The following is a 13,607-nucleotide window of genomic DNA, read 5'->3' on the forward strand; positions in this document are numbered from 1 at the left end:
AAGCAGAAGGGGATTAGTGAAGCTTGTGACAAATACTTCTGCTTGGATGAGCACAAATTATGTTTCAGGTAATGTTATACTATTGTTAATCTATTTCCTTTTTTAATATTTCCTAATAATATCAGTTCAATGACTAACTTACTTGGCTAATTGGCAGACATTTGATGAAGAATTTCAAGAAGTATTTCAAGTCATACAACTTACACACTCATTTCTGGAATGCTGCCAAATGTTACAAGAAGAAACACTATCAGGTATTCTCATTTCTCAGAATAATATAATGTAATTGTAAGTATTACAAACATGAGTTTGATACTATTTATGTTTGTTTTTAGCAACACATGGATAAATTGTTTGCTGAGGATGATAAAGCTGCACTGTATCTCCTAGATCAAAAACCTGAATGCTGGTTTAGGTCTCATTTCTCAAATGATAGCAAGTGTGAGCACATTAACAATAATTTCTCAGAATCTTTCAACAGCATGGACAAGCCCTTCAGGTATAAGCCTATCATTACACTTGTATAAATGTATGCTAGCCTGGTGATGGGTCTTTTCTTCAAGAGGAGGAATGAATGTGAAAAGTGGCAGGATGGTCAGATAGTGCCAAAGGCAATGAAGCTGATTACAAAGATGCATGACTTAACTCATCTGTTTGAGTTAACTGGAGCTGTAAGGGGAAAGGTGTATGAGGTCAAGAGTGTTCATGATGCTTTGTTTGTTGTGGATCTTCCCAAAAATACATGTAGTTGTTTGCAGTGGCAGCTGAAGGGATTTCCCTGTCAACATGTTGTATGTGCTTTAACACCTTTGAGACCAAACTGGGCTGAGTAAGTCACACTCTCTTTTCATTCCAGATTTTGATTCCTATGTTTTGACTTGTTATGTTCCCTTTATTTTTCCTTGCTCAATCTTGTAAACTGATAATTTGTGGATCTTCTTGTTTGATTTCATGTTGTAGCTACTGTGACCCTGTGTACAGTGTGGAATATTACAAAAAGATATATGCTCCAGAGTTTGAACCACTGTCAGCTGAAATTGACTGGGTAAGAGCATTAGTTTTATTAAAAATAAAGATATTGATTATTGTGAAATAAATATTTAATAATTACAAAGATTCTTTTAGGGTTTCATACATGCTTTATATAGTACACAACCTTTAAGGGTTTCATATCTTCACCAATATCTTCTATTTCTTTCTTTCTTTGTGTAGAATATACCGGTAGAGTTCATTAATCCTCCTGTTATCATAAGGAAGACTGGAAGGCCCAGGAAGAAGGATTCCTTCTTATGATGATGCTGGAAGTGTGAAGAAAATGAGAAAGTGTAATAAGTGTGGAGTTTATGGTCACTATGCAGTAACTTGTGGTGGTGGAGGGGTTGGAAAGAATCCAAAGGGAAACAAGCCTAGAACCTGTGTTGATGGCTCAACATCATCTACTTATGTCCCTGAACCATCAAAAAGGAAGTACAACAGAAAGAAACCAGTTGTTAGTGCTTCTGCAGATGCATCTACTACTGCTAAGGATGGAATGGAGAACAACAACAATTCCAAAACATGTGTTAGTGAATCTTCTAAACAAGGTGCTGCAAAATAAGGCCAAGGGAGTAAGAGAAAGGCTTCTTCTCAACCTGCTTTCAATCAGAATAACAAACATGTTGGATCTGTCAACAACAAAGTCACCTTCACAGTTACAGATCCAAAGAGAAAGAAGAAGAAACCAAAGAAGTACATGAAAATCTGATTCTATGTTTGTGTTGGTCTCTTTTGTTTTTTTTTGTGACTGGATCTGAACAATATGGTTGATTTTGTGTTTCAATTTGGTTATCTTTTGTGAATGGATGAATGGATGCTTTTGTAAGACAATGCAAGTTCTGAAATTAAAATAAATTTATTATAAAATTGTTGCAGGCTACATTTTCAGATTTTTCTTAAATTCCTTGCATATTTCATACACTTTACCCTTCATTGTTTCTTTGCTTTCAATGACAAGAGCATCTGAAGCCCATCTGAATGCATCACTGGATTTTTTCTTGCACACAAGGTATGCTATGTTGAAATTATGTTGATTTTTGCATACCTTCAGTTCTAATTGAGAGTTGCAGTGGTCTTTAAAGCATTTTTGAAGCTTCAGTGGACAGTTTGTAACACTGTGATTGTCTTCTCCACAGGCAATACAACCATGAGCTGATGGAAGCTTGATTGGAAGTGCTGAAGAATGGGAAGAAGCTTGAGAAAACCACTCAAAGTAGTTGCAGGTAGGATTCAAGCATTTCAAGAACAACTTTCCATTACTTACATCTGTTTTAGACCTCAACAAATCTCTTACTCCATTACAAGGTACATGTTTGCACCTTGAATAAACCCATGGACATGCCTTTGTTTCATGATCTTCTTCCATTTCACACATTAAACACACTATCATACTACTTGAAGTACTTGCTTTGTCATTCATACCACCACCCATTTTTTCAGATCTGAAAATGAAGAGAAGCAGATTTATGTGGTTGTGGAGATGTTCATTTATGGAGAAAAAGATAAGACTGCCACGTAAGCTGTGCCACGTAAGCGGTGCCACGTACGCGGTGCCATGCACGCACAATGTGGTGACGTATACAAAGTCAACACACATCTGGTTAGATCACAATAACCGATTCATAGGAATTTTAGGTCATTTTAGTTACAGCTAACGGTGCTAACTTTCCATCCATCACTTTTGGTCAAAACTTGACTAGTTTTGCAATAAATAAAAAAACAGGCCTATTTTTGTAAAAAGCCCTAAAAAGAATCTTCGGACTATTTCTCTTCCACCAAGAAGAAGGTTCTAAGAAGAAGAAGAAGACTGCCAGTTAGAGGAGGAGATAAAAGGTCGTTGAGTTGACTGTTGAGGGAAAGAAAGAAAAACAATCAAGAGATCATCATCGATCAGATTCATTAAAGATGGCTAAAAGAGCAGTTCTTGTAGGATGCAATTACCAAGGAACAAAAGCTGAACTCAAAGGATGTATTAATGATGTGAAAAGGATGTATAAATCACTTGTAGAAAAATATGGATTTGCAGAAGAAGATATAACCGTTTTGATTGATACTGATGATTCTTACATTCAACCAACTGGTAAGAACATCAGAAAGGCAATATCGGATTTAATTACATCCGCTGAACCTGGTGACGTTTTGTTCTTTCATTACAGTGGTCATGGAACTCGTCTCCCTGCTGAAACTGGTGAAGATGATGATACTGGTTATGATGAATGTATTGTCCCTACTGATATGAATCTTATCACTGGTAATCAGTTAATCAATCACACAACCCTTTTTTTTTTTTTTTTTTTTTTTTGTCTTTGATTTATATTTATTTGTTTGATCATTATATATGTGTTCGTCACAGATGATGATTTCAGGGAGTATGTGGATCAAATCCCAGAAGGTTGCAAGATAACAATTGTATCGGATTCGTGTCACAGCGGAGGTTTGATTGATGAAGCTAAAGAACAGATTGGAGAAAGTACTAAAGGTGATCAAGAACAGTGTTCCGGATTTGGGTTCAAGCATTTCTTGCACCGGAAAGTCAACGATGCTTTGGAATCTCGTAACATTCATTTACCTAGAAGACGCCACCGTCGGGATGAAGACGAAGAAGCTGAAGAAGAGGAGGGGCAAGAAGAAGAGAATGAATCTGTAAAGAACAAATCACTTCCAATGTCAATTTTGATTGAAATCCTGAAACAGAAAACAGGCAAAGATGACATTGACGTTGGGAAGATTCGCCCTACATTATTCGATGTGTTCGGAGAAGATTCAAGCCCAAAGGTGAAGAAATTCATGAAGGTTATATTGGAAAAACTCCAAAGTGGTGACCACGGTGGACTCATGGGAATGGTTGGATTATTAGCTCAAGAATTTTTAAAGCACAAACTAGACGAAAACGATGACAACTACGCCAAACCTGCAATGGAAACAGAAGTTGGCAGCAAAACAGAAGCTTATGCTGGGTCCAATAAGAGAACACTACCTGACGGTGGGATCTTGGTAAGTGGATGCCAGAGTGATCAGACTTCGGCAGATGCAAACCCTTCTGGAAATGCTGATGATGCTTATGGAGCTCTCAGTAATGCCATTCAAACCATAATAGCAGAAAGTGATGGTAGAGTTACTAATCATGAATTAGTGTCAAAAGCAAGAAAGATTCTTAAACGTCAGGGGTTTACTCAGCGGCCTGGACTCTACTGTTCTGACGAGCATGCCGATTCTCCGTTTATCTGTTAAAATTCACCCAGCTTGTGAATGTTTCTCTCTATGTTGTGTTTGCTTTTGTTTGCGCGTATATTGCTAGTAATCTTGGTGTGGTGTGTAAACGAATAAGCTTTCATTTTAATGGATAATAATAACAAACGTTTCAAACTGTTAAATAGGAGAGAAAAAAAAGGAAATGTGGCGCTTTATTTGTGGGTGAGACGTATAAGTAGGAGCTGACTTGGCAACCAGAGCTGACTAAGAGCGAGCTAGGGTTTCAGATACTTAGTAAATCTACTCTCTCTTTCTCTCAAACCCTAAAAAAAAAAAATTGAAACAACTATGGCAAAGACTAGACCAGGCAAGAGAGATTTGGATTCGTATACCATCAAAGGAACTAACAAAGTTATCAAAGCTGGAGATTGTGTGCTGATGAGACCCCCAGAAACTAATAAAGCACCATATGTAGCAAAAGTGGAGAAATTGGAAGCCGATAATCGCAACATTGTTAAGGTTAAAGTACGATGGTATTATCGACCCGAAGAATCCATCGGTGGAAGAAGGCCGTTTCATGGATCAAAAGAGTTGTTTCTGTCAGATCATTTTGATGTTCAAAGTGCTCTTACTATTGAAGGAAAATGTACTGTTCACTCATTCAAGAACTATAGTAAGATTAAGGATGTTGGCACTGAGGATTATTTCTGCAGATTCGAGTATAAAGCTGCTACTGGTGAATTCGCTCCTGATAGAGTTGCAGTGTATTGCAAATGTGAGATGCCTTATAATCCGGATGACCTCATGGTGCAGTGCGAGGGATATTGCAGGGGTTGGTTTCATCCTTCGTGTATTGGCATGACCATTGTTCAAGCCCATAATTTAGAATGCTTTCTCTGCGCTGGTTGTTCCTCCAAAGATGAGGTCAAAAGATCTCTGAACAAATTTCCAGTTTCACCATCAGCCGAAACTAAAGCTGAGGCAAAGCGCCGGAAGAAGTAATCAGTTGATGCGGAGTTCGTGGTGCACGAGGATGAGGTAAGCATACCGTGCACGCGCAAAGCTGGGATGATTTATCAATGTGTAATATGTTTTTACTTTATGACATGTCGTGGATTAGATGTAGACACTACACAGTGATTTTTACACCACGTCTTTTGCAATCAGTGAAAACTGGTATTTAGGAAAAATTCGTCAGATGTTAAATAAAAAAAACACCCAGAAATCTTACAAAGATAACATGTGATAGACACTCTTTTTTAAGACTCAAAAAAGAAATTTGTTCCAAACATCTATAACCTTCTCTGGAAACTCTGATTTGGTTCGCTAATGCAAATTAGTTGAGGATTTTATTTCACATTTTGTAAGTTGTACTTAAGGTAGTGATGTATGAAAATTGATGATTATGATTCTCAGGCGCTTCCTCCATATCTTCCTGAGGAATTAACAATCGATATCATTCTCACCAGAATACCAGGTCGGAGTCTGTAAGTTATGGTACACTTCAACTTATAATGATAAAAGGTTCGCTGGCGTTCACCTTATACGAAATCAAACCAAAATAAAACTACTCATATGTCTGCTGAATGTAAAGTTTTGCGATAGGGTAAAAACTAGCCTTTTCACTTTAGATGATGACTGTCAACGTAGATTCTTAGGGAATGTAGTTGCCCATTCGGGGAAACCAGTGGTTGTAGCAGATAACAGTGCTTGTATATAATGACTCGAAAACTATCAACATATGGTCATCTTTAGTTTAAATTTTTACATTTCCTATAACTGTTGATGTACTGTTATGAACCATCTATTGCGGATGTTGAGAGTTTTTTCGATGCTTAATGAAACCGAAGTGGTCACCTTTTTTTCTTTTCTTTTTTGAAGTTATTTTAAATGGAAGATGAGCTTAAAAGACCAAAGCTTAACTGTACCGCTTCTCATATATTCCGTTAGACGCATCTTTTCCGACATAACATGTGGCAGCTTGAATTTTTGCCCTTAAATTATCTTTTTGTCTTTAAATTTATAAGTTTGAAACAGACAACTTCTCTCTAATGAAAACTTAACCAAAAATGCACAATCCTCGCACATCCTTGGGTGCACACTCTTTCTTTCTTTTTTAGCCAGTGAATCGGATTAATACTCTCCCTATGAAAATGAATATGGGAACACTTGCGCTCTTCAAAATCGTTAAATAAATGTTTGCAATGTTGTAGGGCCTACAGTCCATAGATGTGCGGTCCAAGTAGAGTTTGCCTTTCTATATATATATATATTAGGGCTTAACCCCTGCCGTAACGGCATGGGTAAGGATATGTTTTTTAAATGTATCCATCGATTCATACATGTCATAATTGTCTGAGAAGAATCGAACCGATCGATCTAGCTATGTCTAAATATTTCGAGGAGTTTGGTTAATAAACATGTCCTTATCCTCATTGGGACAAACATAGTTAATCGTTAGAGAAAATCCTATGGGCAGTCGAACACTACTTCCTTCACTACTTCATAACAAAGTAGTGTGACTACTTCAAAAAAAAAATCATCAAAGGTCATTCACCAAATTTGTAACAAAACTAAAAACACCTAAAATTACTTTAAAATCAATTAATTAATTTTGTAAAATCTATTAGCATTAGAATTTAATTTTCTCTTTGATATAAATTGTTCGGATTCCCAATTTACATAGATCTGTGTTTATTCATTTTCCTAAAATTTATAATAATATTTAATTCTTGATACATTTCTTTTCTTGTCTCTTTACCTATTATCATAAACTATTTTTAAAGCATGCATAATTACACGAAGTCAGGGAGAAATGACAAAAACGGAAAAGAAAAAAAAAAGAATAAAGAGAGATGTGAGGAACTGAATCGATTACAATTAATTCACGCGTAGCCTTGCATAATCTCATGAAGTCGGGGAGAAATAATGACAGAAACAGAGACCATGATGAAAAAGGGGAACAGGGAGAGATGTAAGAAACTGAATCAATTACAATTAATTTGCGCGTAGCCGTGTATTCGGTCAATTTTTTTTTTGTAGGTTTCATTTTTCTTCCTGCCCCGACCCGGAAAATTTTCAAATCACAACATCTTCTATTTAGAAAAATTTGGCCTTTAAAAATTATTTTAATTTTAAAAAATAATTAAAAAAATAATTAAAAACTATAATCAAATCAAAACAAACAAACAAAAAAAATTAATCATGGGTGACTAAATAATTTACCTATCTTAGGACACATTTTCTCACCCTACTACCACTACTTCTTCCACCACCACATTAACGTCATCACTCCACCAGTCTCACCAATACCCACTACCATCATCTCCATCGTCGATCCACCGCCAACCATCACAATCACCATTAATGCTTACTAATATGCTTAATATTAAATAAATTTATTATTTATCAACGAAAATATATTCATTTGATTAACTAAAGAAACATTTATTATGAAATCTGAAGGTGCATTCATTTTCCTTCCTGCCCCCGGCCCGAAAAATCTTCAAATCACAACATCTTCTTTTTAAAAAGTTTGGACTTTAAAAATTATTTTAATTTGAAAAAATAATTAACAACATAATTAAAAACTATAATCAAATTAACGTGGATTACCTTCTAACTATTGCGTTGATGATACTACCCCTCCCTGACAGTCACTTATTTTGACATGGTTAAGAAGCAAATCTCATACCAATTCTCAATGTCTGCAAGAGATTATATTTTGTGGCAATGCAACCGTATTAAGCATGCTCAAGATTACTTTTTTGCCGTGCCTATTAGTGGTCTGAATCAATGCCTTGGACCCAGACAGTTCAGAGCTATAGTTTGCTACCGCCTTGGTATCCTCTTGTTTGTCGAAAGTGGATTATGCTCAAGCTGCAATAGACCCATGGATATTTTTGGTGATCACGCTCTTCATTGTGCCAAAGATGTTGGGATCAATTTCCGGCATGACATGGTACGTGACGTCATAGTTGACATCTGTTTCAAAGCTGGTATGCCTGCATATAAAGAAGTCGCCCTGGGGTTGGTGTCTGATGATAATAGAGACCTGCACCCTGCTGATATTCTTATTCTTAACGGGGAGAATGGGAAGAATGTTTGTATGGATGTTACAGGGGTATTGCGCTTTACAGGTGAAGGTGTTCGTGTGTGTGCCCCAGGACTGGCTATTTCCAATGCTATCTCGCGCAAACGTAACAAATACTTAGATCAATATGTTTCGTATGGTTACGGTTTAGGTGTCTTAGTCTTTTCCACGTTAAGGGAGCTGGGTGATGATACTCTGTGTTTTTTTAAGAGATTGAAGAATTGTCTAGTTAGTAATGATGTCAGTAGTAGTGTAGGTAAATTTCTTTGTTATAGATTAGAGGTCGCTATTCAAAATGGGGTTGGTGCTCAGCTTGTTGCTAGGATACCAATCAAAGTTTTGTACGCTTCTATTGATTGAAATAAATAAAAAATCAAATCAAAACATACAAAAAAAAGTTACTAAATAATTTACCTATCTTAGGACACCTTTTCTCACCCTACTACCACTATTTCTTCCGCCACCACATTAACGTCATCACTCCACCAGTCTCACCAATACCCACCACCATTATCCCCACCGTTGATCCACCACCCACCATCACAACCACCATTAATGCTTACTGATATGCTTAATAATAAATAAATTTATTATTTATCAACGAAAATATATTCATTTGATTAACTAAACAACCATTTATTATGAAATCTTAACATTCATTATTAAAATTTAATTAAAGGTGATCATTTTATAATTGTAGATTTATGTTCTGCAAGTATAAATCTGACTGTTTTTTTATCAAGCCTAACTTGTCCAAACTTTGTTTTGTATTTTAGAATTTATTTTAATACTAAAAACCATGATTTATTCGATCGGGTACCATAAATATCAAAGATTTCATTTGGGTGATCCAGCAGTCATGATCATATTGTCTTATATGATTTAGTATTCTCCTCAAAATATTTGTTTTTTTTCCTTACCAGCTGTGCTAAAAACATCCAGCTACATCTATCACCATACAATGTTTCCCGTTTTGTGAAGACACAAAACTATTATTGTCCTCTACTATTCACCAACATCCGCCACCGCGAAAACCAGCCACACGCACTATTTTTTCCATCACCAGTATTATTACCACCTCCACCACTCACAAGCACCCGCCACTATTTCCACCACCCATTGCTTCTTTCAGTACCACCATTAATAATTATCAATATAATTTTTAATAGCCGGAGTCATTGTAGTACAATAGTCTCCAAACTCTTTACTGACCAAAATATATAATTTTTAATAAAAATATATATTTATTAGATTCACTAAAGGAACATTTATCATGAAAACTTAATTAATCATTCATCATGAGCAATTACTAGGATACTAATTAAGAAAGTATTTATAATTGTTAGTTGAACAAACCACAACCATAGATTTATCTTTTCCCTAGACAAATCTTGGCCACTCTTTATCTAGGCTAAGTTAACCAAGCTTTGTTTTGTATTCTAGATATATATATGTTATTGTATCCATGTACCCTACTACTCATATCAATAAGAAACTCTCTGTCTCTTTATCTTTCTCTATTATTCTACTACAACACGTTATCAGCACGAAGCTATACCGCAAATCTATATTGGATCGGTTGTTTTTTTTTTTTGCATGGATGGTTACAAGGTATTTCTTTTGAACAAAGAATATTCGTTTCATAGTATATATTAGGGTTCCACAAAAGCATGATTATAAAACATAGAGATTTAACCGTTAGATTTTCATGAACATTTAGTATGTTCAACCCAATTAGTATTTGTTTACTTTGTTAATATTTCAATCAAATCGGAATATGATTGGATCTCCAAATTATGATTTTAGTAGAACTGTCTTCGTTCAGAAAACCCTAACTATAACAGCGTCGAAAAACTTAAGTTTCGTAATGTTTTAACCGTTGGATTATTCTTTAATTTTTATATGTGGTATATGTTATCCTCATGGAGATACTGTAAACATTTCATAAAGATCCAACCATGGAAAATACTCCAAACTACGTGATATTTCCTGTTGTGTCCACAGAAACGTGAATTGGAACAGTTATACGGCGTCATAAATATCCTTTGATGTAGCCGTTGGATATCTTTGAAATTTTAATATTAATATGTTTGTCGAAACATTGTGTTAAATATCCAGTACAAATTTCATCATGATCGGAGTATGATGCATTTATCTGTTGATCAGAACAGTTGAAAGAAGAATTTTTTTCAATTTTTAGGGTTAACGATATGTTTTGGGATCATATGCTAATATTTTCACACTTATTATCAATGGGCCTGAATATTTCATATATAATGGACCATATATGTTTATATTCATTAAACATGACCTTGTCAACCCAATGGACCGAGTCTTGACCAAATAGTTGACCAGACTTTGAGTAAACCAATTCGACTCTAATTTGACCTTTTGAACTCAGAAGTACTTGACCACCACTAAAGATTCTATGATGTGGAAGTTTGTGTACACATGTACAATACTTTCTTCATAAAAATCTTCAACTTATAAAGATACACCTTTCAAAGAGGAAGTCATACCTTCAACATTTCCAAGGCGACATATTATCTTCAGACGACGTATTTCTTTGAAGGAAGTTTGTCGAAACATTCATTTTCCACCAAACTTGAATGTTAAGTGGGATGTAATTCGCTTGTTATACTATAATGAGTCAAATACTTTGACAATGATATGTTGTAATTAAAACCACACCTCACGTTTTGTGTAAACAAACTCACAAAAGTTTCCATGAGTCAGAGATGTAATTCTGGCTCTAGTAGTAATGATACAAAATAAATATGGGACAAAGATGTAATTATGACTCATACCAATGAGAGTTGAAAATCTTGGTATAAGCATTTTACTGAGAATGATACAAGCGTTGTAATGCAAGTATTATATATTAGTAGTCAACTACAAGAGATATAGGGAGTTTAAAGGAAAACGAATACACTATATTCTAGGAGAAGGTCATGCCCTAGACATCAACATTAATGGAAACAAGAAATTTTTCAAGTCAATACACTTACCCATTTTTTTCTTACCCTTATTAAGTCGAATTCGTATGGTTATATTCTACATTTTGATCCTAAACTGTTGTCTACATGATAGTTTGACATATATTTCCTTATCTAAAATAAAGAAATTTTTTTGCTAAGAATTAAATTCATTGTATGCACTTATGGAATGAAAAGTATATCATTTTCATGAGATTAAAATACTCTAAAGAACTTGATATATACTCAAAATTACTTGAGTTATAAGGATCATTGGTACATTATGATGAAAAGTATATCATCTTCATGAACGGTAACACTCTAAAGTAAATGAGATACATTTTATTTTGTTACGTAATAAGGTCACACCACTTGTTACACTTAACTCTTAAGGAATTTAAATTAGTTGTTGAACTATATCCTTATAATGTGACTGCAATGATTGGATCATTGAGCGAAGCAATGCTCAAATTTTGTTTCCAAGATGGAACAAAGATTAAAAGTCACAAAAGCTCTATATGTACCGGGTACTAATCACCTTGTTAAATTCCAAAGAGACCCATGCAAGTGGATATAATAAATTGCATATTTTATAGTCTCTAATATATTTGAAAGGAAATATATCTTAGAGAAACTAATGAGTCAATTTAGTGAAATGTAAATCACTTTAGTATTTGGATTATTGAATTCATATTGACTTCGACGATGAAATATTGGGAAGTGACTCATACAGACTTTGACATAACCATAAAGGCACTTTGGTTGTAACATGATGTTTCGTTTTGAAAGGAATCATGCGTACATCATTTTGTTTGAGTGGACGAGACAATGAGAAAAAGATTGACAGAATGCGAAGTAATAACATATCTCTCAATAAGTGTTTTCGAAAGAACTAGATGCATTGGGTCCAAGGGCATAGCTCAGTGGTATCCCATCAACTCCAGTAAGTAGGAAGTCAGGGGTTCAATCCCCGCCGCCATAAAGGTTTGTAATAGATTAGTTGTATAGTGGGTTTAGCGGTGTTGGGTCTGGCAGTGGGGCCAGTCCAACTGGCTAGGTTCGGGTAGGGGCCTGGGTCCGGCTTTCGCGTATCAAAAAAAAAAAGATGCAGATGCACAACCCCCCTTCCCATTATGCTTTTAAGTAAGAGAGCATATCACCCATTTCACAAAACCTTCAGTAAATAGGACCGAGACCATCCTAAGATGAAAATGCTAAACAATCCATATTACAAAGAAAACGAGGTGATATTTAGAAAAATATCCATGTAGAATGTGGACCGTTAAAATGACTTATGGCTCTCGTGGATTTTTTTGACATTTTGGAAAAGTTATAGTTCCCAAGTAATGTTGCGTTTGGAAAACTACTAGCACACATTATATATGTAAGGACTCACCACCCTTGTAAATGCTAGAGAGTATACATCGAAATGACTTGACGGTTATTGCATGTTTAATAGGATCAATGTATAGCATCCTATACCCTATGGTCTTGCAAAGGCTATCATCAAAGGTTACATATGGTGCCTAAGGCATGATTATGCGTACAAACCTACCTTTAACTGTTTGGGGAATATGCAATATTACACGCGTCTTCACTTATTCGTTTTAGACCCACAATTGGTCAACCATTCTTTGCGTACCAGTTAGTAACTGAATATAAGCCTGAAATTTTGTGTCCTTACGCATTTTTGGTTGCACTATATATGTGACCTTACGACTCCACATCGTACTATGATGGGTCATCAAAATGATTAAGTGATTATGTTGGACCAGAATTTCCGACAATTATCCGCATTTTAAATCTTTGGCAGGAGATCTCTTACCATTATATTTGCAGGTTATCAATTTAATGAGACAGTATTCCCGTCGTTAGAGGGAGATAAGAAAAAGTATTTTCTAAGGGAACGACAAGAATTATCGTGGTGTGTTACCATTGTGTCTCATATTGATTCTTGTACTCCACAAATGTAAATGTGAAGTGAAATAATAATTGATTTTCAGAATGTACATTGATGTCGCTAAAGTGATGAGATCACACATACCAGCTGCAAACCTACCTGCAAGGTTACAAATTCTCAATAAGGGATATACATCATAGACTAAGGTGTTGCAAGTACACTTAGCGGAAATGTGTTTGAGGCCGTGGCTCCATAAAGGAAGTTGGAGATACCACTTGGTTCGATCAATCCTCACCTAGAAAGGAAGTAGGTGAGGAAGGCACAACTTACTTATATCATCACCTCATAAGATTATCTCTGAATATGTCCATGAATTAAACTGGAGGACGCTCCGAAGTTTAATGATACCAGA

General features: G+C 35.4%; 2 protein-coding genes across 2 annotated transcripts; both read left to right on the forward strand.

Annotated features, from left to right (window-relative positions):
• Positions 1-2,851: 2,851 nt before the first annotated feature.
• Positions 2,852-4,397, forward strand: LOC113355473 (metacaspase-4-like). The gene is made up of 2 exons (XM_026598341.1): positions 2,852-3,286; positions 3,389-4,397. The coding sequence occupies exons 1-2, from the start codon at positions 2,941-2,943 to the stop codon at positions 4,264-4,266; spliced, it is 1,224 nt and encodes a 407-aa protein (XP_026454126.1). The 5' UTR covers positions 2,852-2,940; the 3' UTR covers positions 4,267-4,397.
• A 178-nt stretch (positions 4,398-4,575) lies between these two features.
• On the forward strand, positions 4,576-5,261 carry LOC113361004 (chromatin remodeling protein EBS-like). The gene has a single exon (XM_026604400.1). It carries the CDS (start codon positions 4,576-4,578, stop codon positions 5,227-5,229), a length of 654 nt encoding a protein of 217 aa, XP_026460185.1. The 3' UTR covers positions 5,230-5,261.
• The last annotated feature ends 8,346 nt before the right edge of the window (positions 5,262-13,607 follow it).

The sequence above is a fragment of the Papaver somniferum genome, chromosome 3 (genome assembly GCF_003573695.1).
Source record: "Papaver somniferum cultivar HN1 chromosome 3, ASM357369v1, whole genome shotgun sequence".
NCBI classification, from domain to species: Eukaryota; Viridiplantae; Streptophyta; class Magnoliopsida; order Ranunculales; family Papaveraceae; genus Papaver; species Papaver somniferum.

What these genes read in the sequence shown, in the direction of transcription:
- LOC113355473 (XM_026598341.1), top strand. Translation starts at nt 2,941, where the DNA reads ATGGCTAAAAGAGCAGTTCTTGTAGGATGCAATTACCAAGGAACAAAA. An exon ending in TGATATGAATCTTATCACTG is followed by an intron (nt 3,287 to 3,388) that starts GTAATCAGTTAA and finishes TGTTCGTCACAG; the next exon opens with ATGATGATTTCAGGGAGTAT.
- LOC113361004 (XM_026604400.1), top strand. Translation starts at nt 4,576, where the DNA reads ATGGCAAAGACTAGACCAGGCAAGAGAGATTTGGATTCGTATACCATC.